The sequence below is a fragment of the Pteropus alecto genome, unplaced genomic scaffold (assembly GCF_000325575.1).
Source record: "Pteropus alecto unplaced genomic scaffold, ASM32557v1 scaffold276, whole genome shotgun sequence".
Classification (NCBI taxonomy): Eukaryota; Metazoa; Chordata; class Mammalia; order Chiroptera; family Pteropodidae; genus Pteropus; species Pteropus alecto.
Genome location: NW_006438074.1, coordinates 7,054,839 through 7,082,734, shown reverse-complemented (window position 1 = coordinate 7,082,734; position 27,896 = coordinate 7,054,839). Strand labels below are relative to the sequence as shown.

General features: G+C 43.8%; 1 protein-coding gene across 1 annotated transcript in view; it reads right to left on the bottom strand.

Moving 5' to 3' along the window:
* Positions 1-27,896, bottom strand: part of SMOC1 (SPARC related modular calcium binding 1) — a 77,486-nt gene that overhangs the window by 48,606 nt on the left and 984 nt on the right. The window contains exons 2-5 of the mRNA XM_025049101.1: positions 23,599-23,764; positions 22,354-22,466; positions 3,492-3,591; positions 1,404-1,451 (exon numbers count right to left, since the gene is read on the bottom strand). Coding sequence (XP_024904869.1) covers positions 1,404-1,451; positions 3,492-3,591; positions 22,354-22,466; positions 23,599-23,764 — 427 coding nt within the window. The remainder of the gene's footprint in view (positions 1-1,403; positions 1,452-3,491; positions 3,592-22,353; positions 22,467-23,598; positions 23,765-27,896) is intronic.

Here is a 27,896-nt window from a genome sequence, read left to right as displayed (position 1 = left end):
CTGGAAGGGGAGCAGCCCATCTGGTCCCTAGTGTCTTCTAGTGTGTGGGTGGTGTCACCGTGCTTCACTTCCACGTCTTCTGGGAACACCTGCATTCAGGGGCAGCGAGTTCTCCAGACTCTCACCTCCTGCATCCAGGCACGGTCACCTTGCCTCCTCTTCCTGTCCTCATGGACTAAGCACCTGGGGCAAGGTGCAGGGACTCTCACTTCGGTCTCCCTGTGATGGCATGTGAACAAACCTGTGCACCTCACACTGATCCTCTGCAGACCCAACTTTCACATGGACTCTTGTGAGCATGAAGTTCCCAAAGCCCAGACTCAGATGGGAAGCCTCAAACTCAGCCAAGGTCCCTTGTCTGTGTTCTAACGGAGAGCCCAAAATGGGAGTTGTGGATTGCTTGCTCCTGCGGTGAAATTGACATTTGTTTTCTATGCAACTACAACTCTGTGTGTATGTCATCCTAGGGGTAAGTAGTGGTGAATCTTAGCGTCTGACACACTGGAAATTATGCTCAGCATATTCCAGGGACCTATTCTTCATGGTGGATGGTCCACTAAATAGCATTCAAACAAATGCTTTAATTGGGGCTAGTAACATAATGTGAACTAAAACAAAAATGCAAGACCCTTTGTTCAAAAAGCAGAGAAAAGTATCATTAAAGACATGAAAACATAAAGTTTTATCCTCTCTTCCATAGTCGCTCTCTTGATTTCTCCTGGTTTTTAATTTGCTATTTAATGTTGCTCTACGTAAAGAAAACTTAAAATTCTAAGCACACCATTAAAACTTTGTAGCATGCATCGCAAAAGCTATATGCACATGGGGGCCAGATATGCATATTGCATGTATTTCTTCTGCTCAATGCTTCATTGTTCCACCTACTTTACATACTTATAAAACATCAGTTCAGAGATAAAATAACAGAATTTAATGACAACTACACAGGTCATAAACCCATGAAGCCAGCCTAGACTTAAGAGAATCTGGATGAACTGGAACAATTATTGAGGAGAATTAGTGAAGGAGAAAATGCTCGAATGGGTTTCCAAAATAAGAGGGTCAGGGCAGCCTGGGTACACCTGCTTGCATCATCCTTCTTGGTTTAATGCTGGCTATACCAGTAGATGATTGAACTTCCCAGGAACCAAGATTCTCAGGGTCCCTGCCAGCTCCATGCCCTGGACTCGCTGACCTCCCTCAGAAATTCTGAGAGCTCTGTCTACACCATCGATGAGCCTTACTTACCTCCAGTGCTTCTGGGAGGAAACACAGAATAAGAATGGAGATTTTCTGTGGGGCACTTTTAGCTTTAACCCCAGCTCCTTCCATCTTGTCCAAGAATTCCTGCTTGGACTGGCTTTAGAAGCAAACAGTTTGAGAAAGCATAAAACTCTACTCACCTTTCCTTCCTGAGTTACCCTGGCTCAAGGGCTTGTCAGTGACTGAACCTTGAGTGAGAGGGGAGACAAAAAATAGGCATTCAGAATGCATCGCAGTTGGTTCCTTTCAAAGAGCTGGCAAAGCCTGATGTTATGAGCATATGGTTACATGTATGTATACATAGTTTACACATCTAGGGACATTATATACAAAGTTAGTACATACATACATGTCGAGTGGGGTTTGTTTAATGTCAGTGTCACTGATATCACAGCACAATTAAGATGAGCCATGATTTCCAGGTTCCCTGGCAACAAAGTTCCACATCTATACAACTGCCTTATTAAACATTCCCAAAGCTGCCTTTCGCCTCCACTCTCCATCTTCCCCACTTCCTACCAACTCCGTGTTCTGAGCCATATCCACTCAGCAGGGCCAACCGAAAACAAACCCCCTCTTACTGTGAATGCAATGATTGACATCTCTTGCTGGTTAGGGCAGGAAATCGGCAATTTTCCATCTGCATTAAGTAGAAAATTGTTGGCCCAATTGTACTCAATGGGCCAAAATAGTCTGAGGCATGGAAACAATTTTCTACATGCAGCCCGTTCTTCCAGGAAGGGGTCGTGTGTGTGTTTGACCAAATGCTCTGCCCTCGGTATGCTGTCCTGTGGTCCTGAGCCTGTAATACATGTCTTCTCCATGAAACCCACACAGGTAGGGTATCACCAGCTCATCCTCTGAAGGGTATCTGTGGCAATCCCACCAACAAAAGACAATATCCATATTTTCTCAATCTAGTTATACTCTTTCTCCATATGCAAATTTTGTGAGAATGCAATTATCTTACCCTGCATGACTTGTTTCTAGTGCATTTGTTTGCTTTAAATGAAACATTCCAGGTCATTTGCAAGGAAGGCTCATTCCTGCCCTGGCCCCATACCAACCCCAATTAAGGCTTCTCGCTTCCATGTAAACCACAAATAAAGTAAGCTTTCCTTTTTGACCTGCAAATCTTGACTTCCTAATGTACATACTTACTGATCTTCCCAATTAGTTCTCTTTTTATATAGCAAGGCCAGTAGAAAAATGAATATATTTTGTGAAAAAATAATAATATTAAGATAACAAGACTACTAGCCTTTGGAATTTCCCATAGGTTTTAGAATGTTTTTATGCTTTGCTTGAACTTAAAAATTAAAAATAAGTAAATAAATAAAACTCATATACACAGATACAGAGAAATATGAAGCAGCTAACTGTGGGACAGGGTTTTTTGAATGAGGGCTGAGCTGCACAATGAATTAAGATACCGACTCTCGAGTCCCTTACCATCTTAATGGAAGTGGAAAGTGTGGGGCTTGTATAAATCCATAATCCACAATCCCATGAAGTTGACCTAAGAGCAAAATTTCTCTATGCTTATAAAGTTGTAAATAGAAAGGACTTAATTTTTGCCATGGACCATCCTAGAGGGTCACTATGACACAGCGGTTCCCTAAGTCATCAGAACCACTTGAGAAGCTTCATAAACATGTGGACTCCAGGTCTCACTCCAGACCTACTGGATCAAAACAGACAAGGAGGGGCCTCGATGCCTGGGTTTTTCATTCCCCAGGCAACCACAGATGACAGCAGATTTGAAGGCCACTATTATGAAAGTTTTCCATCACTCTACATTATATTGTTCAGCGGTGGAAAATATATGGCACGTAGGCCTCCTGTGCTCATGACAGACATCACTAATTAATCATCACAGCCTTTGGTGTTGAGCTCCCGTGTAGTCTTGAAACCCATCTCAATAAAATGCTCCCAGGGCCACTAGCAACCAGAGCATGCAAGCTAAAAACATATATGCTGTGCTCCAGGGGTTACAGCTGATACTCTGGAAACCTAAACTTAAAATAATCAACATACACGCATGGACAGATACTGATCCTATCACCCAGCTGACTACGGAGCAAGTGTGTTTGAGAGGACTCCTCCCTGTTCTGGGGGATAGCTCAGAGCCACCACCAATCTGTCAAAGATTCCCCCACAAGATGCGGAAGACAGCCAAGGGGTCTCTCTCCAACCCTTTTCTTTCTTCCCACCCCTCCCTACGGTACCTGAACATACAGGAGTTTTATTCTGCACAGAAGAGCCACTGATGGGCTTCCCATCTGGGGTGACACACCAGCAGTACCCCGTGTAAGTGTGGCACTGCACCTGTACAGGGAAATTGTAAGGGAAAAAGAACCGTAAGTCTTGAGTCACGCTACTAAGAGTTACCTCCCATCCCTTTCAAATCATCCCCAGTATGTGGATGAGCTCCTTCTACCTCTCACCCCAGCATCTGTTCCCAGAATATCTCTTGCAGGTGGGTCTATCAGTCAACAACATCGATTATGTTTTCTGTGTGACTCCTGTGCACATCACAGCAATTTATCTGCTTTCTTACGACTTGTAATGCTGAATACCTTATATTATACTTAGATATGTCTACTGTGTTTTTCCTGTGATGGTTCTCACCAATACCTATACATTTTTTTCCCAAACACTGGCATACCCTCCTATATAATTGTAAAAAATTCTGATTGGTGAACTAATTTGACAAGTACAAGTTGGAATGCCACCACTGTAGGTTGATGTGACCCTTCTTTAACAAGAAGAGATAAGTGGTAAGCTTTTCTTTTTCTGGGTTTTCTCAGCATCTGTTCAGACAGTCAGCCTGCCTGTTCACCAGGTGGCTCTCCTGAGACAAGGGTACACGTGATGGGGTTTAAGTAAGAATAAGGTCACTTGTGCCTGCAGGTTCTAGTCTAGTTGCCCTGCACGACTGTGAGATCTTGCTCAAGCCTCTATGATCAGGTTTACCCTGACTGGGAATAATAAAATGAAAATGAGGCTTTTGCTTCATTTGGGGTAATTCTTTCTCTGCCAATGGCTGTCATTCATGCAAATTTGCTTGAGGTCTTCCATGATCTGCTCCTTTGTATTCCCACAGCCTCATTTTACACCCATGCCTCCACACACACTGTCCATTCCAGCCACAATGAACCCTTTAAAGCTCACAAGCACATCCTACTTTCTCATGGTTCTAAATGCTGTTCGCTCTAACTATTCAATCTGTCCACAGTACCACTCCCCAGCCCATCCTCAGCCCACTCTTAATCCTTCTGTATTCCCACCCTCTTCACAATACACCTTCTCAGCAAAGTGGTCCCAGTCTCCCCACCTCCTCGCCCTCCTTCCTCTGACCCTCCACACACCCGTTTCCCAGATTCAGAGCCCTTATCACAACGAGCTATAACTATTGATCCATCTTGTCTATCTTCCTCTGCCCCCAGACTGCAACCTCCCTAAAACAAGGGACTGCACCCTGCTTATTTCCATATTCCAACATCTAGAATAATGCCTGACATTTATTGTAGATGCTCAATGAGCTGAATAAATGCATAAGTGATTATATTTCCTCAGTTCTTGGTCTCCATCAATTCTAAAAATGTAACATTAATTTAAGCAGTCGCATCACATTGAATGAAGACTTCATTTACAAGATGTGTGTACAGATATTAAAGTGTGAAAAAAAAAAGCGTGCCTCTTGGGATCAAAGACATGTTGAAACTGAGGACAGACAGTAATAACATACAGACTGAATACTAAGGGTCACGAGGGGTACAGAGGTAAAAGAGAGATCTGATGGCCTGGGTGAAATCCAGAAGTTATCAGTAAGTCCGAAAAGCTACAGAAAGGCTTCTGCTTTTGTGTGGTTTTCCCCAGGACCAGCTGTTTCACTGTGAACCTATCCCCAGAAATCAGGACAAGAACAAGATGGAGGGCATCTTGCTCCTACCAGGATGATGTCTGTATGTAAAGGAGGCATTTCTCTCTCCTGTCCATGCATGAAAACGATATTCGATGCCTTTACGTCAGTGCCATACTCCACTCCCACCACATCTCATGGAGATAATCCATAAGACGGTTTACACCCCGCGGCCATGGCTGCTGCCCCAGACGCTCACTTAAGATCCACATCTTGGGTTGTGTCAGTGCTAACTTCTGAGGGGGCGTAATGGTAGAATGGAAAGAAACCCAGACAGACTTGAGTTTGAATCCTGGTCCAGCCAGTTACAAACTAGGCACATTACTTAGCATTTTGAGCCCCGTCTATAAAATGGGGATAACAAGGCCAAACCTGGAGGGATCCGGCCAGGAAAACAGTGTGAGTCCAGTACCTGGCACGGGTGACAGCAGGATACATGATTGCTCTCAGCTCTGTCAGAAACACCTGGCAAGCCGGCTTCCTCATGGGCCACAGCTCCCCCAGTAACCTCCAGAGGCTTGGGTGGGAAGCATGGCTGGAAACTTGGAGTTTACCCCTTCAGATTCTGTCAGCTCTGCAGGGGATAGTTCCTAGAGACGATTCCTCGCCAGTGACAGCATTTTAATGAGACCTGGCTGGCAGCTTTCTCCTCCTTGGCCAATAATCACCTCAGGGGAAACCTGTGCCTGGGGCTGTGCAGCCACGCTGACTCACTCCTGGGCCCCGGGCCCCATGGCCAAGGCTGGCCTCCCTCTCCTTGAGGACTGTACTGCCCAAGTCCAGCACCCAAAGCTGTGCCTCTGGCCCCGTGCTGCCTGCTAGAGACAGCACTGTGGTCAAGCAGGCCATGGAGAACTGCTGGATGGAAAGCCCCCTCCTCCCAGGCATGCAGAGCCCCAGCCAAGCCTAGGGGGGATAGAACTAAATGCATGAGTAAGAGCTTAAGCCCAAAGCTTTGTTTCAGGGGATATAATCTGACCTCTGGCCTCAGCGGGTCCCAAGGACCACACGCTCACTGGGTACATCCACTGTATCCCTGTAGACATGGGACACTGTCTCCCAGCCCCCAGCCAGGCCCATAGGCCCAAATATAACCCCTTTCTCCCCAGGGCCCTCAGCATTTTCCTCAGAACAGACTCCAAGGAATAGACTCTAGATTACAAAATCCTCGGGCTGGGCGCTGCTTCCACGTCGCAGAAAACTGGAACCAGAGGAAGAATTATTGCCACGTTTCTCAGAGGCCTGGAGTACTCAGTCACAGGCACGCCTGTCCCAGGTGTGCTGCAGGGGAGGGACAGCGACGAGCAAAGGCGGACACGGGCTGCAGGAAACACAGGAGGTGCCCAGCATGGTCACTTCCCTTTGCTGCAAGAGCCCTGAGTGAATTAACCCCTGATTCTCAGTCAAAGGGATGTTTGTAAGTTGTCTTCGGCAGTCTTCGAGGTGTCTTCTTGAAGAAGAAGTTACATGGAGATGGACAGCAGGGTAGAGTCTGACTGCTGCCCACTGTCCTTCACTAACCAACCCCACCCGCCACTTCACTGCTGAACTTCCCGCCCTCTGCAGCCTCGGAAAGGTTCTTAGTCAAACCAAGCCTCAAACTGCCCAAGTCTGTTTAAAAAGGGGAGATACTAATACCTACCTCACTCTGTTGTTGAGAGGATTAAATTAGATAATGTAAATAAAGCACTTAGTTCACATGGTAAGTGCCCAGTTAAGCTACGCTATTTATTGTCATTGTGTTATTTTTCAGCAAACCATCTGTACACTCGAAAAGGGCACCGCCAGATTTTCTGATGAGAACCAAAGAACATCTTATTCTGACCAGCTGCCATGGAAGGGGCAGTCTGAAATCAGCAAAAAGTTTGAAAAAATTTGAATGAAAGAAAAGGAAGTTTGTTTTCATATAGCAACAGTTCTACTACAGCCAGAGAAGTAAGGCTTCTTGCAGAAAAGCGACCAGAATGTAAATTCTATAGAATTGATAGTTCATATATACATCAAGATGTAAGTTCTACCTGGTTTATATTCTTTCCTTGCAACCTTATTTGTTCTTTTGAATTAATAAGTAATCTCCTTTGGATGGGATAAATATTTGAATGCCCCACCCCCGGCCTCAAATTAATCAACTCTCAGACTTAATCTATGGAAAAAGCGTGGGCCAAGAGGAACTGACAAGGTAATTGGCCATGTCTACTATCTCACTGTGCAGTTCTCAAAACTCGGGGTTGTTCTGGTCCCAAAAGTACAAATACAAACCATAGAATTTGCTCCTACCTCTCTAGAGTATCCCAGGAAGGCTGAAATGTAAACTGATGGGTCTTCATAAGAGACAAAAAGTGTTTGTAGCGGGGAGGTAGACAAGGGTAAAAGGGATCAAATATATGGCAATGGAAGGAAATTTAACTTCAGGCGGTAAACACACAATGCAATATACTGATGATTTACTGTTGAATCGTATACTCGAAACCCATGCTTTTATTAACCAATGTTGCCCAAATAAATTTAATTAAAAATAAAAATATAACCGGGAAAAAAGAAAAAAAAAGTGTTTGTACATCAGCCTAAGTGAGGTTACCCTGCTTAGCCATCCTATTAAATGTAACTGGTATTCCCAAAGGTACTTTAAAACAGCATGTTCTTAGGTAAGAGAATTTCGTCTCTGACTCATATACGTAAAGGTTTTTGACTTGAAGTCCTTTGTGTTAACAGCCCAGTGGTATATTTCAGGTCAACCTCTGTCCAAATTAAGACGAATTTAAAATTATTTTAAGCCTGTTAATCTTCAACCTTAGTCCAACTCCTGGACACCTGGCAGAATGTGGGCGGCTAGCGCTCGCAGCAAATGCAGCTGAGTGAGCAATGAGTAGAGGAGAGCAGAGCAAATACCAGCTCACAGGACAGAGCAGACCGGGGACTGCGTGGCGGAAAGCCCTGAGAGAAACAAAGGAGACACACGGACTATGCACTCGGACGGCGGTCGCTCACAGGTGCCGCGCCTCAGACAGAGAACACCACCTTCTACTTTCACAGCAGCTTTTCAGTCACCACCGACGACCTATGCATTTTCTCATGTGGGCCTCAGAGTCACCCTGTGTGCCCATCTTTTATAGGAGAGGCACAGGGAGCAGAGATTACTGGTTCAAATGTCGCAGCTAGTTCATAACAGCACAGGAACTCAAATCTCAATCTCCAAGCTCTTGTAAACTTTTGCAATGGAGAGAGCTGGAGAAAACCTTAGCGATCACCACTCTAACCCAAACATTTTACAAATGAGGAAACCAAGGGCCAGAGACAGAGAGGAAGCCTGATGGCCAGCACCTAGCTGTGACATGTGGCAGTCTCCCAGGCCTGGAAGGGAGATTGAGAAAGGCCTTGTTCCTAGTGCTGGTGCCTGAGGAAACTGATTGCATCTCTGTGCCAGTAATTCTCCAGCACACGGAACTCTTTTTTTGGGTGCGGGGGGACGTGGGGTGCGGGGAGAGTAGCATGAGATAGATATTCGAATCAAGGAGGCAACTGGAAGAGAATCTTGCTCCAATTTCAGTGAGAGGCCATTTCTGGAGTAATTGGGGTGACAGCATGGGGGCCTCTGCCACATCCCCTGGCCAGCCTGCTCTCCTTTGGCTGTTCTTGGAGGTGGGGGGTTGAGTCTCTAACAGCGGTCGGACCTCACATCCCAAAGTTGTTTCTTTGTTGTTAGACTCTTGATCTCCCTCCTACCAAGGGCCCCCTGCCTCCCTAGGAGACCAGTCCCTCCTGCTCACGCCCACCTCTCTTCTCTCCTGTAACGTGAAGCGGCTGTTCCCGATGCCTTTACCTCTGCCACTGTGACATAGTGAAGAACGCAGTTGGTGTTCCACGAGGTGTGACTAAGAATTATTGGGGATGCAGGAGTTCTCTTGCCAAATAACTTTGGAAATATCGGGTTAAATAATTAAAATTAAAAGATTTCTTGACTGCAGAACATCTCAGAACCTTAAATCAATTCACGATTTAGCTCTAAGAGGAAGAGATCATTTTAGCAATGCCTAAACTTATTTAACTAGGGGACCCTCCCTTAATTTTGTGTGGGGAGCATTTCATGGTTCACAGTGTTCTCGGAAATGTACTTAAAAACGGGGGGGCAGTAAAATGAAGCACAGGGCCTTGCTGTATTTCTTTGCTTTTCTCAGCCCTACTTTCTTACAGTCCAAGTTTCAGACTCTTATTTTGTTCACTATTCTTGAAATAATTTCCCCCTGGCAAGCCCCTACCCACTCAGCAGCCCCCCATCCCCATCCCCTTTTTCGTAACACATTCTCAAGCTCTATATCTATTGAGAAAACCATCTTGAACTGCCTCAGGCCTTCACCGACAACTGGGATCCCCTCCAAGGCACAGCACCTTCTCACCCTGTGGCTTCCTTCCCGCCTCCCTCTGTTTCTTTGTGCTTCCTTTGTAAAACAGAAAATGTGAACCATATGCAAAGAGACAGGTCTGATTCAGCATCCTTTGTAGCAACTACCAAACTTGTAATGAAATGACTATTATGATGTACTTGAACATTTCCTAGTGGGAAAAAGCTAAACTGAAAGCAGAAGGCCTGTGGATATTTGTCTCTTTTGGCTGTGGGAGTATGAGACTGTCTTTTTATTTTCAATCTGCCAGTTGCTCCAAATCAGTTAGCAGGTTCTTTGGATTAAGCAAATGCATAGTGAAAGTTAAGTATCTTACTGTTGGTCCAGTTGATAAATTTGTTTCAGGGCAGTTCCATTTTCCTTTCGTCTGATTCCCTAAAACCTCTCAGAAATTGTGTTTTGCATGGGTGCCATGGGCCCTGGCTGGAAGACTGGGTATCCAGGCCACCTGAGGTTGACACTCGTAACACCAGAACATCTCTCTCCATCAGAAGCTGCAGGAGAACATTTTTTATTGGGTGTGCATTAAATTTACTTGGAGAGCTTATAAAAACACATGGCTGGGCCCCACCCACAGAGTTTCTGGATTCATTAGGTCTGGGGTCAGCCGGAGAATCTGCATTTCTAACAAGTTCCCAGGTGATGCTGTTGCTGCTGGTCCAGGGATGGCACTTCAAGAACCACTGTTTTAAAGGAAACTTTTTACTCCACCCTTTCTGGCATTTATCATGAAATACTCAAGAAACGGGTACTTTTCTAGGTGGGAATTTGGGAACAAGGGGCTTTGCGACCATACTTCTTTCCAAAGTTTTTATATTCCAGGTGTTTTGATGACATGTGGTCTTTTAATTCATGGGTCGAGTGATTACAGTGTTAAACCTACTGGGTGATTTCACACATGGAAGAGAGTCTGAATGCAGTGAGGGAGGGGGAGGAAGGGCTAGTGGGACCCTCTGGGCCACTGAGCCTGAGCATGTTTTTTCTGCAATTTGGAAAAAGTTATCCTACAAATATCCTCCTCATCTTCAGTCAGGTTTGGCTCAGAAGCCACAAGATGCAGAAGGAATAACATAGCTTCGGAGTCAAAATGATCTGAGTTTAAATATCATCTCACCTACAAGCTGTGTGACTTTCGCAAAGTCACTTAACCTCTCTGAGCATATCTATAAAATAAGGCTAATGGTGTCCCTTGAAGGTTACTGAGAAGACAAAATGAGACAAGATATATAGCATCTAAAGTAGTGTCGGGTATGGAGTGTGTCCTCAGCATAAGCTGATTTCATCCTTTCTCCCTTCCCTTGTACAGGGAGGTTGGAGGCCAAAGCTTCAAAGCACAGCTCTTCCTGTTGGCTGTAGACACTGTCTCCTGCTTTATGCCAGGTCTAGGGAGGACTGTCTGCTAAGGAATAAGAGATTTTCCTTTTATAGTATTTATCTCATCCTCCAGAATTTAATGGAGGAGATGCAGGGAAGGAAGATAACCCTTCAATTTCAAATCCTCCTACATATGGGACTTTGTTGATTATGTTTTTTACGAGTTGATGGTGTAATGTGGCTGCCAATATGATATTAGTTAGAAGTGGTGTGCTTAGAACAAGAGACAGTTGCCTTCTTCCCCAGGCTGTTTATGACCACATTTGAAATATCGTGTACAATTTGGGAAAGGACACTCTATAAGAAGGACCTTGGCAAACTGAGTTCAGAAGAAAGAGGCCAGGAAAAAAGAGACATAAATCTCTGTGATATGAGAATGAGTTGATAGAACTAAGGATTTTTGCCATAGCAAAAAGAAATATTTGTTGGCTAAAAGATAAGATTTCACAAGGACATAATGGTGTCTGTTTTCAAATCTTTCTGTGGAAAGTGGGGTTTCTATGGATTCTGTAAGTCCCACAGCTAAGAACTGGGGTCATCTGTTGAAAATTACAGGAAGACAGCTCTCAAGTTATTGCAGAGAAGGACTTTCCTTACTAAGTTGTCCCAAAATGCATTATGTACTTTGTCATTGGTGGTAATAAGCTTCCTGTCTCTAGTGGCAATCAAGCAAAAAGTAGTTGACTGCTTGGTGAGAACTTGTAGGTGGAATGCAAGCCTTGGATTAGGGCGGGGCAGGAAGAGTAAGGAGAAGAGGAATTAGACTCCGCAGAGGTCCCCTTTGACACAAAAGCTCTAAATTGAACTTTCGCTGCTTAGTGGTAAGGTGGAAATTTACAAACTAATTCCTAAATGTCGGTGTTGCTGTCACTCCTCCAAGTACATGATCAATAACATTTTTCTGGTATTTTTCGAAAAGTATGAATACCATCCCCTCAACACACATTGATATTTTTAAAACCTGGGTGTTAAGACTTAAGGGACCCAAACAGCTTAATTTTCTTCGCTCCTGCCCCTCTGTTTTGTGCTTAAAATGACCCAGGTTTTGTAAACAGCAAATATGGTACCTGTCGTTTATTCACTTTCATTTCCATTTGGGTGGAAAAATTAAATATGTTTTTATGCTTCATAAAATACTCAATAAGAGTCACTCTTGTATAGGAGTTTTTTAGAGTAGAACTGTGAAAATCTGGCCAGTACTGGGACAAAGGTGGCCTGCAGGAGTGGGAGCTCTTTCTGGCTTCCCATATCTAACTTCGCTTTTAATTAAACTTTTCTGCCTTCATACCTCCCTCTTGTGTTCCTCTTACCTCTCTCTACTTTGAAATTAGAGGGGGGCGCAGAATCTGATCTCTTTAACTTTGCAAGAGTTTAGTTGACTGACCTGCCTGGCATGTTATATGTACACACAGTGGAATGGCAATAGCTTTAAGTGTGGATATTAATGACTCTGCCTGGAAGGTTCCTCAATAAGTGTTTGCGATGGGCCTACTGTGTGCCTATCCATCTGGTTGAACATGAGCTACTGTCTCATAAAATCCTAAAAAGTGTGAGGGTTACCTCCCAGGGGTCTGCAATTTAACCTCCTTCCCAGTTCAGTGGTGTTCTCTCCCCACCCCCACAGCACCCCTGCTCAGTGCCCACCCAGTCCCCACTTGACCATTTCCTGGGATGGGAAGTTAAGTTCTCTTTGAGTCAGACATTCCATCTACGGATTGCTCTACTTGCAAAAAAGTTCTTCCCTATTTGAGTCAGCATCTGAGTCATTACATACATCACTCAGTGATCCTGGGTCAGCTCTGTGAGATTATTCAGTAAAAAGCTATTGACATCCAAAGTTTGAAGACGGTTCTCATGTATCCCTTTGGTCATCTCCTTCCCCTATCCTTTGGTTCTTCAATTCTCCAAACCAAACATTTCTGGCTCCTTTGAATATTCCTTGTGTGACATAACTTCCCGACCTTACTCACCGGGGTCCCCCTCCTGGCTATGTCCTAGTTTGGCAACATCACTTTAAAAGATGCCGTGTCCTTTAGAGAGGCTGAGAGTTGTAGTTGGGACCAAGAACTGTGCAGCCAGACGCTTGGGCTTGAATCCTGACTCTACTACTCATAAGCTATATGACCCTAGGCAAGCTGATCAGCTTCTCTGTGGTTCCATTTCCTCATCTATAAAATGGAAGTATAATAGTGTCGTAGGTCACAGCGAGGATTGAATGAGTTATTGTGTCAGGCGCTTATAAAACAGGCTGGCACAGAGTGCTGTATAAGTAAGTGTTGTTGTTATCTTAAAAAGAAATAAACAGCAGAGGAGGTGATTGAAGCACCCCATCATGGAGCCTCCCCTTTCCCATAGACTTTAAGAAGGCCAGAGAAGCAGGCCTTCATCTTTCTCTCCCTCCCGAGTATATCCCCTTGCAGAAGAGCAGCTGCAGATACTGCCTAGTTACACAACAGACAAACTGTAGGGACAGACTCAGCCAGGGCTCTGGGGAGCTCAGATGTCCAGCTGGGAGCACCCAGATCTTGCATGCTTGCTCCAAAGCAAATGAGGTCAGCCAATCTGGGAGAGGATGCTCAGTGGCCATTCGACTGGAGAAAAGCCATTGGAGAGTAGGACCAAGCAGTGGTTAGGGCAGGCATGTCCTGACAGAACACAGTGGATACAATGTCCTGAGCACAAAGCACGCTCATCTACCCTCATCTTATTGCACATGTCTAAATCTGATGGGTGACCCAGGGGGTGCCAGTTCTCTCATTGAAAAGATAAGAGTAGTATTATGTGCGGGAGATTATATGAGTCACTTGCTAGACACATCCTTCCTGCACGTGAATAGATCAAGCCTCGTCCCTGCCATCATTTACAAAATTTAAAAATCTCTTTCACAGCTACATCACTGAAAATTACATGTCACCTAGACCACCATAGGAAGGCAGTAGAGCCACAGTAGAGCCCCCGCGGGAAGCTGGCTGCTGGCTGTTGCTCGCCAGGGCTCCAGCTTCTACATCGTTTCAGATCTTGATGTGCTGAGAACCTTAATGACCTCGAAGGCTATGTCAATGTAAGGAGAGGAGTAAGCAGGAGTCCAATGCCTGACTCATGCGGCAGCAACACATACCCTCTAAGGCACGAAGGCTTGCTGTCACCCACAGTTTCTAATTTGAAAAAGAAATCCCTTCCCCGCTTGTAGATTCAAAGAAGAAATATCAGCTTGCCAAAGACTGAGAGCTCTTAGTGATTGCAGAGAGTTTCTCATCCCCTAATTTGTACTTTTCTCTCCCTACCCTTCCCTTGAAAATACCAAACCAAGGACATTGATATTGGTCACAAAACCTAAAACTATAGCACAGGCTTCAGGCTCCTGGACATCCAATCTCCTCTCTCTCCTGTTGACGGCAGCTGGCATTAACCCCACACATGGATGGAGAACAACATTCACCTCACTGTGCATTTTAAAAAGAAAAACAAGATTCAGAACTTACTACAAAGCTATAGGAATAAAGGGAATGTGGCACTGACATAAGGATAGACATGGTGATCAATGGAATAGAATTGAAAGTCCAGAAAGAAACCCTTACACTTATGGACAACTGATTTTCAAGAAGGATGCCAAGAAAATTAAGGGAGGAAAGAATAATCTTTTCGACAAATGGTGCTGAGATAACTAGATATATACAAAATTTCACACCCATATACAAAATTTAACTCAAAATAGATCATCAACCTAAATGTAAAAGTGAAACCCGTAAGACTCTTATGAAAAAACACAGGGGTGAATCTTTGTTGCCTTGGGTTAGGAAATGGTTTCTTAGATCTGACATCACGATCACAAACAGTAATTTTACAAAGGAGATAAACTGGACTTCATTAAAATCAAAACTTTTATTCAGTAAAGGACATTACCGGGAAAGTGAAAAAACAACCCACTGTATGGGGGGAAAATATCTGATATGGGTCTTTTATCTACAATACATAAAGAGGTCTTACAGCTCAATAATAAAAAGACTACTGAATTTAAAAATGGACAAAGGATCTGAAATGACACTTCTCCAAAGAAGATATACAAATGGCCAAAAAGCACATGAAAAGATGCTCAGTCTCAACAGTCATTAGGGAAATGCAAATCGAAACCGTAAGATACCACTTCACACCCAACAGGATGGCTACAGTAAAAAAGACAGACAATAACAAGTGTTTACAAAGATGTAAAGAAATTGGAACCCTCATACATTGCTGTTGAGATGTAAAATGCTGCAGCCACCTTGGAAAACAGTCTGTCTGACAGTTCCTCAAAAGCTTAAACAGAGTTCTAAACCCAGTAATTCTACCCTTAGATATATACCAAGAAAACTGAAAACATACGTCCACACAAAAACTTGCACACAGTAGTTCGCAATAGCATTTTTTTACAATAGCCAAAAAATGGAAACAATCTATGAGTCCATCATCTGATGAATGGATAATCAAAATGGGGTGTATCCATGCAATGGAATATTATTTGACAATGAAAAGGAATGTAGTACCGATTTATGTTATAACATGGGTGCATCTTGCAAACATTATGCTAAGTAAAAGAAGCCAGTCACTAAAGACCACACAGATATTATATAATTCCATTTATATGAAATGTCTAGAATAAGCAAATCCATAGAAATAGAAAGTAGATTAGTGGTTGCCAGGGGTTGGGGTGGGGCGGGTAATAGAAAGTGACAGCTAATACGTACAAGATTTCTTCTTGGGTGATGAAAATATTCTGGCATTAGATGGTGGTGATGAGTGCACACTCTGTAAATATATTACAAGCCACTGAATTGTTGGTAAAATTTATGGTATGTGAATTATGTCTCAACGAAGCCATTATTTTAAAGAACAAAACCAGGTGGCCAGCCCGCAGGTCACAGTTTGCTGACCTCTGGAATAATTCCATTAGCTCTCCTATTTTACAGTTGAGCAAACTGATACCCGAAGAGGAAGAAAACCAACTTTTGCCAAAGTACAATTACGTGCTAAATAGTGGGCATTTTGGTATGAATTAATATATGTAATATCTGGTTATTTGGAACAAAAGCAATTCAATGAAAAACACATATAAAGCAAGTAGTAAAATGCCCTGGGCACAGTCATTATTCAAACTCTAACAATAATAATATGTTTATTGAGCACTTAACAGAAAAAGAAAAAAAGAAAGGCAACCACTTGCCCAACAGTGGGTCTATTGACCATTATGCCATCTATACATAAAGGGTAGGCTTCGATTTTTAACAGTGTGACTGCTTTAAAAAAAGTTGGCATTGTACATGCCACAGAAGGCTGAGAGAGCCTAAAGCAGGGTACCACCTACTAAAACATACAGAACTGACTTTGTTGGGGGCCATCCAATGGAGCTGTTGATGGCCGGAGAAGCTCAGAACACTCCAGCTTGTGAATGCAGTCAAGATCTTAGTACTGGAGTATTCTGAGCCTCTGGACTCTTTTTAGACCTCTAGGCTCATCAAAGATAAGACAAATCCTTTCCACCCTACGAAGATGCTCAGCACTCCAGCCTGCCCATGTTTAATCAACCGAAGCCAGAGAAGGCTCACACTCCACACAAAGCATCGATACCTTTCATACTTGCTGGGGATCTGGAAGAGGAAGGCCCAAATGGTAAACCCGGGTGCTTCCAGGGCAAGCTAGTCACACCACTCAGGCCTGCAGAGGTGACTTGAGGAAGTGCAGTCCTGTACTGTAGGGGTGTGGAGGAGGAGGAGGAGGAGCTAAAAAGGAATATCATGAACTGCTCCATAGCTCCAGCCCAGGCACTCAGCTGTAGTTCTTAGGTTTGGGCAAATGCAAGAGTAAGAACTATAGAAATGCTGACAAGGGGAGTTCACTGTCTTGGCCAAAAAACCATGGCACTTTTTCTTTGTGCTTCCAATTTCAGAATAAAGCATCATGAAGAAGAAAGCACAGCTCCCCAGGCTCCTATATGTTATATATATTAAAAAAAAAAAAAAAAACCTCAGAGAATAGAAGAGCATGCCTATATATGCATTGGTGGGGGAACAGTGATTAGAGAGAGTGAACATGGGGAAAGTGTTAGTGCCAGACAAAGCTATATCAAGAAAGACTGTTCCTGGAACATGGAGCTCAAAGAAGAGAAACAAAATTTTCTCACACGGAAGTAACATTACAAATGGTGTTTCATATTCTATAGTACTATTAGAGCTATACTCCATCTACACAAAAAAATAAAATGGCTTGGGAATGTATTCAATAACAACAACTGATCAACCACACTGAGGCTCAGCACCACGGGAGGTGATTCAGTGGTATGCATCAAATGCTTGAAAAAGTGCACGTCCTTTTGACTCGATACTCACATCGGGAAATTAAATTCCCAAATTTCCAAGATTCATGGTATTCATACAATGAAGTATAATGTAGCCATTTAAAAATTGAGGTAGAGTTATATGTAATTAGCCTGGTAATAAGCCCACAATAAGTTTAAGAAAATGTTATAAAATGATATATGGTATTATATCATTTCTTTCCTAAATAAGTTCACAAAGAAAATAAATCTAGAGGATTACAGACTTAAATTGCTCCAATTTCAAGAAGACGAAATCACTGGCTTTGCCTTCCTTCCCCACGTATTTCTGTATTGTTAGAATTTTTTTTTTTTTACAAAGTGTATTTAACTTTTCTATTTAGAAAAAAATGAAAATAGTTCTCTTTAATTATTTGATTAATTAAATTAAGTCCCTAACATACACACAGACACACATATGTAAAATAATCCTCTACAATACAATATATCATCTTACTTAGCTGCATAGTGTGGCTACGTTATAGTTTGTTTAAGCAATTCTTTGTTATTGGATATTTAGGTGGTTTCCAAATCTTTGCTACTATAAAATCCTTGTGGCTAAATATTTGCACATATTTTTAATTATGTCCTTAGAATAAATTCCTAGAAATGGAATTTCAGGCTCAAGATGTGGCACAATTAAAAACTTTTGAACAACATTGCAAAATTATCCCATAAAAATTCAATGCCAATTTACTTCCCCAGCAGCAATGTGGGGGTAGACTTTTCTTTTCACTCAAGCATGAATATTATTATCATTTTTCCAATTTTTACCAATTTGGTAAGCAAAAAGACACATTATTTTTATTTAAATTTATCTCATTACTAAGGGAAAACGACATCATTCATATTCACTTACTGGCTATTTCTTATTGTTGTGTGACCTGCTTATTGATATTTCTTGCCCACTTTTCTACTACAATCTTTTTCTTCCTGGTTTGTAAGAGTTCTTTATATAACAGCCCTTTGTCATTAAGGTTAATATATATCATTTGCCTTATAGTTTTGTTTAAGGTGATCTTTCATGTTCAAAATTTTTTTAATTTGTATATATTTTCTCAAAAACAAAATGCACTAGGGATTCCAAATTACTGACTTGTAAATGGGCATTTGAAATGTATCTGGTTATATATGTATGATCTTGAATACTGGCTACTTTATCATATGTTTTCATATCTTCTCTGCACATGAGCTCCTTGAAGGCACAAGTCATGACATTTTTCAAATCACCCGCAGCAACCAGCACACAGCCTAGAAGATAGTGGAGCTCCAAAATGTCTGAGATGGGAAAATATTATGTCTGAGATTTGCTTTGAAGCAATCCAGTTTGAGGCAGGAAATGAAAATAAAATAAAGATGAAATGGAATCAGCCACATGTCGATCATTGTTAAATCTGGGTGGTGGGTATACAGAATTCATTATACTATTATTTCTAATTTTCTGTATATTTGAAAATTCCCATAATCAAAGGATTTTTTAAAATATCTGCTTGATTGGTCAACAGTATCAGAGAGGAGACTTCTAAAATAACAATGATGATAAAAATGAATTACATGTACATCAAGGACCCTTCCTTCTGTAGCATAAAAAAAGTTAAAAGCACAGGCCTTGAAATTAGGCAAGGCTGGGTACAAATCCTTTCTAGCTTAGTGACCTTGAACCAGTTTTTCAACCCCTCTGAAACTCAGATTTCCATTATAAATGAAGGTATTAATAACTACCTCAAAAGGTCCTAGTGAAGATTAACGAGTATAAAACTCCATGCCTAGCACCAAGTAGCACTCAATAAAAAGAGTTGCCATGATTATCATTCAGTGATGCACAAGCTTGACAAGCTCCAGCCAACATTTCCTGGTGATGGTGATCCAATCCCTTTCCACTATGGCTGTGGTATAGGACAACTGCTTGGCAGAGGACTTGGTAGAACAGATGTCAGGAGTCACGTTCCTGATACTCAGAAGAGAAAACAAATAAGGCCACAGCAGAGGACAAAGCCTGTAGCCCCTGACCTTACTCAACAAGTCACCAAAGAGCATTAACTCCACATTCCAACGACGCAATCAAGAATAAGCGTGATAAAGCCCTAACAACAAGGACCTATTCACAACTTTGACCAAAAATTAGTATCACCTGGGGAGCTTGAAATATCACAATGTCTGGGTCCCACTCCCAGAATTTGATTTAACGGTCTGGGACATGGACTAGGCATTGAGGTTTTTAAAAATCAAATGTGATCTAACATTCACCAACCACTCTGCTGCGTGAGTTGGAGTGGGAAGTATGAAGGGAAGAGAACAAGGGAAAAAAGAAAGCAGAGACCATTATATCCCACATGAACCCCATGAAAGCCAGCCCAGTCATGTGCCCCATGCCAAGCAAACCTCGTCCCATTCAGGTCCCTTCATTCCCTACATAAACTTCAAGGGCATTTTCCTATAATAATTCACAGGGCTAAAATCTGTTATTAACACCAAGATATGTGCATATCAATATTCGAAAGACTATTAAAGCAATGTAGCTGATCTCTGGGTTTTAGTCTTAAAAAACAAAAAAAGTCCAGCTAAGTGACAGTGGAGGTTAGGGGAGGCAGAAGAGTGTTTTGTCCCATTGCCTTTTGGCAGCCCGTCAATGTGACTGAAACACATTCAAAGAGGCAGCCTCATTTTGTGAAGTTATTGCAATGTCTTTGATCAAGGGAAAAAGCACATCCATTTCAATCACTGTAATGGGGACAGGCCAGCTGTCTGGCTGCCTGGCTGCCCACCGGGGTGAGCCAGCCTTGAGCCTGGAGACACATGGCAGTGTTTAGTGTGTCAAACCAATGAGGGGGTTCTTGACTGTCTATCCAACCTTTGCTGAACTTCAGGGGCCCTCTCTCTTAGCAATTCTGCCCTGACTAATCTGGAAGATCCTCTCCCCAGCAAACACCACCTGGTCTGGCCTGGCCTCACCAAAACAAAAGCTGGCCAGCAGCTGTCTGTCATGAGGCAGCAAACACTTCAGAACTCGGAGGGCAGAGGTCAAATGTTCTCATAAGCAACACACTCAGGATTACGCAAGCCTAGAGAAAGGGGTGAATAAAAAGATTTTGGCTCCTCCCTATTATCTTTACCCGGTCTCAGCCTTAAACTCAACCGAGAGGTCTGCTTTTTCTCCCCGATACGTAAATGTTCAGCAGTATAGTTTCAAATCTGTATACAAAGATCAGTTGCATCTTTTTCACTAGAATAAATAATAAAAAATTGATGAGGGAGCTCAATTTTCAAACTTTGGGAGGTTTGACAAAAGGTTTTATTTTCCTTAAGTGACATCAACCATAAAATCTGGGAAAGACTTGAACAGCAAACCCAGAGTAGAGATAGGCATAATGATGATGATGATGACAGATATTTACATAGCAGTTAAATGCTCCAAGTGTTTTACAGGTGTTAACTCATGTAAACCCCATCACGACCTCATGAAGTAAGCTGTAATAATACTCATTAATATTCATAATAATAGTAACATACAATAATATGTGTAATATAATAATTATGTTTCACGTAAGGATCTTCTGACCCCAAGAAGTTCAGTGACTTGCCTGAAGGGTGGGGACTAGGAGTCACGCTCAGGCAGTCTGGCTCCACAATCACTGTGCTAACCACAGCACCGGATCGCCTTCTGCCAGTCCACACCTCAGAGTCTCCTTTAAAGCTGCCAGTTCAGAGAACAGCAGAGTATATGGAGGACATTGGAGCTAGAGGGAGCTGAGTTTGAATCCCAGTTCTGCCACTCTGCATCCCACTGTGGTTGCATCTTCTGTAAATGGGGATAATAGCACCTAGCTCACAGGCCTGGGGTGAGGCTTAAATGAGAAAAATGAATAAAAGCACCTCTTACAAGGTCATAGCCAAGGTCAGCTTAACACAGTGGCCCTCAGTCCTGGCTGAACATTTGAATCAGCTGAGAACTTTTAAAATTATGAGGCCCAATAGCTACCCAACTACCCCTCCATATTTTCACCCCAGCAGGTGGTCAGCCTGAAATCAGCCATTCCTTGGGCCCAGCCCCAAAGTGAAACCTGAAAGCCATGGGACCAAAGGCCAGCCCACAGCCTTTGCCCCGTTGATTGAGAATTACAGGAAAGCTCTGAAACCTCTGAGGCCTCTGCTTCCACCCAGCTCTAAGGTAGTGGGCTTCCCCAAATGCCTCTCTTTCACAAAGGGAGCGGAGGCACCAGGCCCATCCCTAACCGCATGCTGACTCGCCCTTGTCCAGTGACCTTCCCCAGTTTCATACAGAAGGGTGTTCATCCAGCCACCTCCTGCCCGCTCCAAAACTATATCTCTACCTCGAGCCTACAAGCTTATGATGGAGCACCCCATTGTCCCCTATGCCGTCTGTGTTTTAGAAATAGTCTGTGCCAACATCAACATAGTCTGAGCTACTTTTACACAAAGCTCTAACCAGAGACCATGCAGAACGAGAGTTGGGGCTGCCTGAAAAGAAACGTTAAAATCTGCGTGCACACATACATGAGTGCACATGAACATGCATGTACACACACGCACATGCGCGCACACATATACCATACACCACACACTCCAAGAACCACAGAACAGTTTGTATGGTACTCAAAGGGATCACTGCCGCATTCGAGGGCTAGAGTAGGCAGAAGGAGAGTGGAGAGGGGTAGCAATAAACAGTAAAGGGAATACTAGGATTGCCCATGGAAACTGGCAGGGATAAGAAAAAATAATCAGCCTACATTTGACAGAAAAGAAAAATGGAGATGGCCAGCAAGGAGGACAGGAACCAAGCAATGCCAGTTTCCTGGCTCAGACTTCCATGCGCCTTCTCAGGACCCACTGCCAGCTGGCAAAGGGTGGCGTGGAGCGTCCAGGAGGGAGAATGTAGACACCAGAAGGTAGCACAGAGGGTGTCAAAGAGCCCTCAGCTGTTTCCCAGAGAGCCCAGGCTCTGTGTGGCCCTCCCATTCTCAGGCACCTCTTCTTGGCCTCAGTCCAGGAAACAGGCCTGAGAGACTAAGCCAAGGTCTCACCTGGGTAAAGGAGCCATCCTCGCTGCACTCCGGGACAAACACCGCCTCCTGGGGCTTCTTGGCTTGCTCTAAGGCCTGAGTCCGCTCCAGGCGACACTTGCTCTGGCCGGCGTCTGAAAGAGGAGAGGAGTGAGCATATTTCATACTTCACTTGAATTACACACAGAAGCCATGGACAAAATGGCTGCCCGGTTTTAGGAAAGCTGAGAGATAACCACTCTGCTTGTAGGTGAGCCCACACACAAACGCTGGCTTTTCCAATGACACAAGGGCAGTGGCTAATGAGTGCCACTTGGCCTCATCTTCCTCTTAAATGTTATTCTTAGAAAAGTGGGGGGCTGTATTTAATACCACATTCTGCTTTTTTTTTCTCCCAAGTACCTCCACCCCCTCCAAGGGGGAAAAAAAATGTTTTCTATTATTTTTCACTGGGTTTATTCAAAACTGTGCAAGCCCAAAGATCCTCAAGGATGTTTTAAAGTTCAAGAACTGCAAGTACTTTCTTTGGAAAATCAGAGGCTCTAAGGAAGCCTGCTTAGCCTCCCACAATTCCTATAATGGATCTAAGCAGTCCAGAGGTCACAAATTCAAATATCTACAGGGTGTGGGGAAGTGACATAAATTAGAGAAGTGAACTGGGTATAGAAAGAATGACATTCAGCTTGGAGACATCATAGGGAATGCTGCAAACTATGGCGAACTGGAGAACGGGCTCCCCATGAAAGGGGGTAGCTGCTGCTCAGCTCTAGCTATGTGCTGCCTTTGGGAGGAAACACAGACCTAATATTACCAGAGCTTCCAATTCTTTACGAGAAGTACAAAAATCCAGACTTATGTTGAATCTCCCAATTTTTCAATATTGTCTCAAATGCTTTTAATATTTTTACACATGTGAACAGACCAAACAAAATACATCTGTTGGCCAACATTTTGGAATTCAGGAGCCAGCAATAATGCCTTGCAATTTTAAGCATCTCCATTTACAAAATAAAATAAATAGCACTAGCCACATAGCGGCACATCTCTCCAAGCCTTAGTCCGGTGGCAGTGTTTGAAAGACAGAAAAATACTCATTCCTTCGGGTGGCCCAGTCCTTCTCATATTCTCTGATAGAAAGGATGGGGGAACAGGACAGTGAACCAAATAAAAGGACTCATTCTGAGCTCCCCCATCGGGAGTGCATTGTGTAGGAAGCTGCGGTGCCCAGGTGCCTCTCCTCAGCTGAGCAGAGATGTACACACTCACCTTTGCATCTACCTCGATGGACCACACCCAGGGTTGGCTCTCTGCACTTGGCTCGCTGGTACTCACACATGGACTCATAGGACCTGCCGTCAGAGGCACAGATGGGTTTGGGTTGAGCCCTGGAGCAGTGGAGGTTGCACTGGGGGTCACGGTCACTTATGAGAAACTAGATTGGGAAAAAAAAGTGAAAAGTTTACTTTTGCAAGAAAAGAAGGAGTGTCAGGGGGGAGCATAAATTATATAAATATCTAGCCATTGTGCTGCATATCTGAAACAAAAATAAGATAAATAAAAATAAATAAATAAACACGTGGCAAACAATAAAAAAAAGAAAAGAAAAAAGAGAAAAGTAGGGGTGAATCTATGACTTACAATACTGGTTTGCTTAAGCAAGTCCAAAAAAAACCAAAGTTATCAAATCCTAGAAGTAGAAAGAACTGAGCAGCTACCAAGGAAGGTACCTGCACTAGGTAATTCACATGCAGGATCTCATTAATCCTCCCAACAACCCCATGAAATAGAAACCATCTATTTTGTGGATAAGGAAACTGAAGCCTAGAGAGAGGTAACTTGCCCAACGTTGCATAGTCATAAGTGGTGAATTAATTACTAAGATTGGCCAGAAGTCAAATCAAAGCTTTCACCACTGGGACATTCACCCTCTCCATCCATGCAGATGGTCATGAGCCCTCTATTTTGGTACTTCCCCAAATGAGGAACTAGCAATTTTTAAATTCTGTCTTTGGTAAGTTTTATTTATTAGAAAGTAATATTAAGCCCCCAATCTATTACCCTATAATATCTGATTACTGCCCTCTAGGAGAATACAAGTTAAATGAGACAGGGATTTCCTGGTTTTAAAAGTAACGATAATAATCAGCTTGGAAATGCTGAATCAAACAAGTTTCTTTACTGCTGGACTTCTCAGACTCCTTGGATAGTCTTCTGCATTGTGAATCTTCAGGATTCACCATGAATTAAAGATAGCTGCAAATTATTTGCTACTCTTCCCATTGAGCCATGGAGTCTAATTTCCTCTAATGGCCTCGGTAACTTGCTTGACCAATCAAATGCTGTGGAAGTGATGTTTTGGGACTTCTGAACAAATTCATATAAAGCCTTACAGCTTCCTCCCAGGCCTCTTGCAACACTCGCTCTGGCAGAAACCATCAAAGAACACTAATAATTTTGAGACCACCATGCTATGAAGAAGACCAAGTTAGCATGTGGCAAAATCATGTGCAGATAGAAACGTCAATCAACCCAGGTACGGAGACATGCGAGTGATGAGACTATCCCCAGCTATCATCTGATTGCAACTAATGGAAATGAAAAGAAGTAACTGTGCAGAAGACCCCAAGTGATAACTGTCCAGCTGAGTCCGGTCAACCCACAGAAGTATGAGAGATAATAAATTGTTCTTTTAAGCCATTAAGTTTTGTGGTAGCTTGTTACACAGGAATGAGTAACCAGATCCAGGGGTATATGTGATGCTACATCTCCAAACTTACTCGACCATAAACCCTTTTATCAGTGAACCCCTCTTAACAACTATAGAATACAGCTGGAGAACAATAATTGGACCATACAATCCATGTGCTCTGTTAAATAAACCATTAGACTTCATGAGCCTTGAGAGCTGGGTCCTCTCTCAAGGCTCTTCATCAGTATGGGCTGGAGGAACGGCTATCTCACAATGCATGGCAATGTCACGGGCACACATCTGACCATCGGTGACACTACAGTTGACTGAATAATCACACCAAGCTCACAGGGTTTAAGAGAGGTGCAAACATCACCTTTGTTTCGGGTTTATCTTCAGGCCCTTTATGTGAAAGATGATGAGATATAAAAAAGATGAGAACTTGTTGACCCTTTTCCAGAACAACAGAGGGAGGTCCAGAGGCAGCGCCACTTCCTTCAAGAGAGCACTGGAAATGCACACCCCTACTGGACAAACTCCAAGCCTGTCCATTAGTACGCAGAATGTCTCACAGCTGTAAAGCCAGTCCCTCCTGCCACCCTGGGTGCTGGCTGCTCAGCACAGGGAGAGAGCAGCTGAGGGCTACACCACTACACAGGCCTTGTCGGGATGGACAGTGCAACTTAGCCCTCTCCTCAGATCCCATGAGCTCCCATGCTCACAGGTTCAACCTGAGACCTGCCCCAAGCCCAGAGGGAAATGTCCTGAGAGGGTCTCGTGATAGAGCCTAGTGTTCTGGGTAAAATCAATTCTGTATAGTCATGTCCAGAGGAAGCCCTCCACCTCCCAGGCGGCCACACAGAGGAGGGGTGAGCTGACAGGATGGCTGGAGAGGGCAGTGTCATCCACACCTCAGCCCTGCATGGGATCTGCAGCCTCGACTCCCTTCAGGTTGCCCTTGCTTACAAACCTTGATCAGTGTTCCACTGTCCTTGGGGACCTTCACATGGTCTCCTGGCCCGGCAGAATCCGACTCCGGGGCCCCCTCTCTGGCCTCAGCACTTACTGCTCTGTCCCCACCTCTCTCATTGCTGGTCAGGCACACCTCCAGGCCTCTGGACACACTGCCCCTTCTCCCTTCTCTCCCACTCTGACTTCAGACTTCCACTCACATCATCTCCTCTGGGAGGCTTTCCCTGATTCCCACAGGTGAGGATGGAGATCCCCTATAATAACCTCTCACACCCCGCTTTTCCTTCATTGCTCTTCACACAGTTTGTGACAATGAATTGATTTGTGCAATTTGATTAACAACAGAAGCCCCAGCTCTGAGCTCCATGAAGACAGGAAAGTCTCTATTCTGTCTGAGAACACATCCTTGGCATCTGGTACAATGCTGGGCACTCGATTCTTTGTGCGATGAAGGCATCCCTGCCATGGCATTGCCCACACAGCATTACCTCAGAACCACCTTGTGCAATGGAATAGCCTGGCTTCCCAGGATCCTGCCACCTCAGGGGATCACTGAGCCCCTCTTCAGCACTCCCAGACTCTGAGCTTTCCCCTCCCTCCCGCATTACATGGTGGGCAGAGGTGGTCCACAGCTTCCTGCCCTAGCTCCACCTCAGAACTCAGGTTATCTCTGAGGCTGAGAGGCAGGTCTCTCTCACCCCCACCCAGGCCCCTCTGCCACTACAGCCCTTCCAGCCTACAACCAATTACACACCAGGGAAAACTTGGAACTCAAAGGTCCAGCTGAATGAGGCAGGCTTGCAAAGCCTTGGCCAAAGGCTCCTGGATGGGCACAGGACACAGGTAGCTGCAAAGAGCAAAGCTGGCCTCCAAAATCTCTCTTCCTCCCTCAGTATGCCTCCTTCAGACGCACTCCTAATCTGCCTGCCACATAGAAACGCAGCCAGACTTTGCTCTCTAATTCTCCCTGGTGAGCTACAGTCACCCGGCCAGAGGGTTGGATCAGTGTCCTCGCACACAAGCTTCCAGGTCAAGCAGTGGGCTCAAGGCTGTCCAAGTACAGGCCAGGGCATTGCTGCTGTCACACCATTCTCTCCTTGTCTCCTTGGGGAAGTCAGGGATACTTATGTGAAGTAACACCCTGATTTTTAAGACGTATTTATTAGGTTTTTTTTGCCATGTGAATCAGCAGAAGCCAAGGAACAACATGTCCTTTGTTCTCATGTCACACAAGGACAGAAATATCTGTACATTCTAAGATTGGGGAAAACCAAGGAACTTCTCTTAGGTCACAGACGGATCTAGTAGCCATACCTGAAGTCTGAAAAGTAATAATAAGAGCCGATAATTACATATCACTTAAGATATGTTAACAACTTAAACTTCATAATAACCCTATGAGGCAGGGTTATGTTATGATCCTCATTTTACAGATGAGAAAACTAAAGCCCAAAGAAGTTAGGCAAATTCTCCAAGATTAAACAGCGTGTCCATGTCCATGTCCATGCTGGGATTGACACCCACAGCCTGGCTCCAGAGCTGTGTTTTGAACCACTAAACAACACTGCCTTTCATTATTACAGAGTAACGCTGCAAAGAGAAACTCTGACCCGATTGCAAAACTGATTCACAAAGTCAAAAACTGTTCACCAAAAGTCGACTGTGTGCCTGACGCCGATTGCTGAAGGTCTAGGTAAGACAGCCCTGCCTACTCTAAGCCTACTGTGAAAAGACCACCCCCCACCCCTGCTGCGAGGGGTCTTGTTCACTTTAAAAAGAAAAGAAAAGAAAAAGAAAAAGAAAAGAAAGAGAGAGGGAAGGAGGGAGGGAAGGAGTGAAGGAGGGAGGGAGAAAGGAAGGAAGGAAGGAAGGAAGGAAGGAAGGAAGGAAGGAAGGAAGGAAG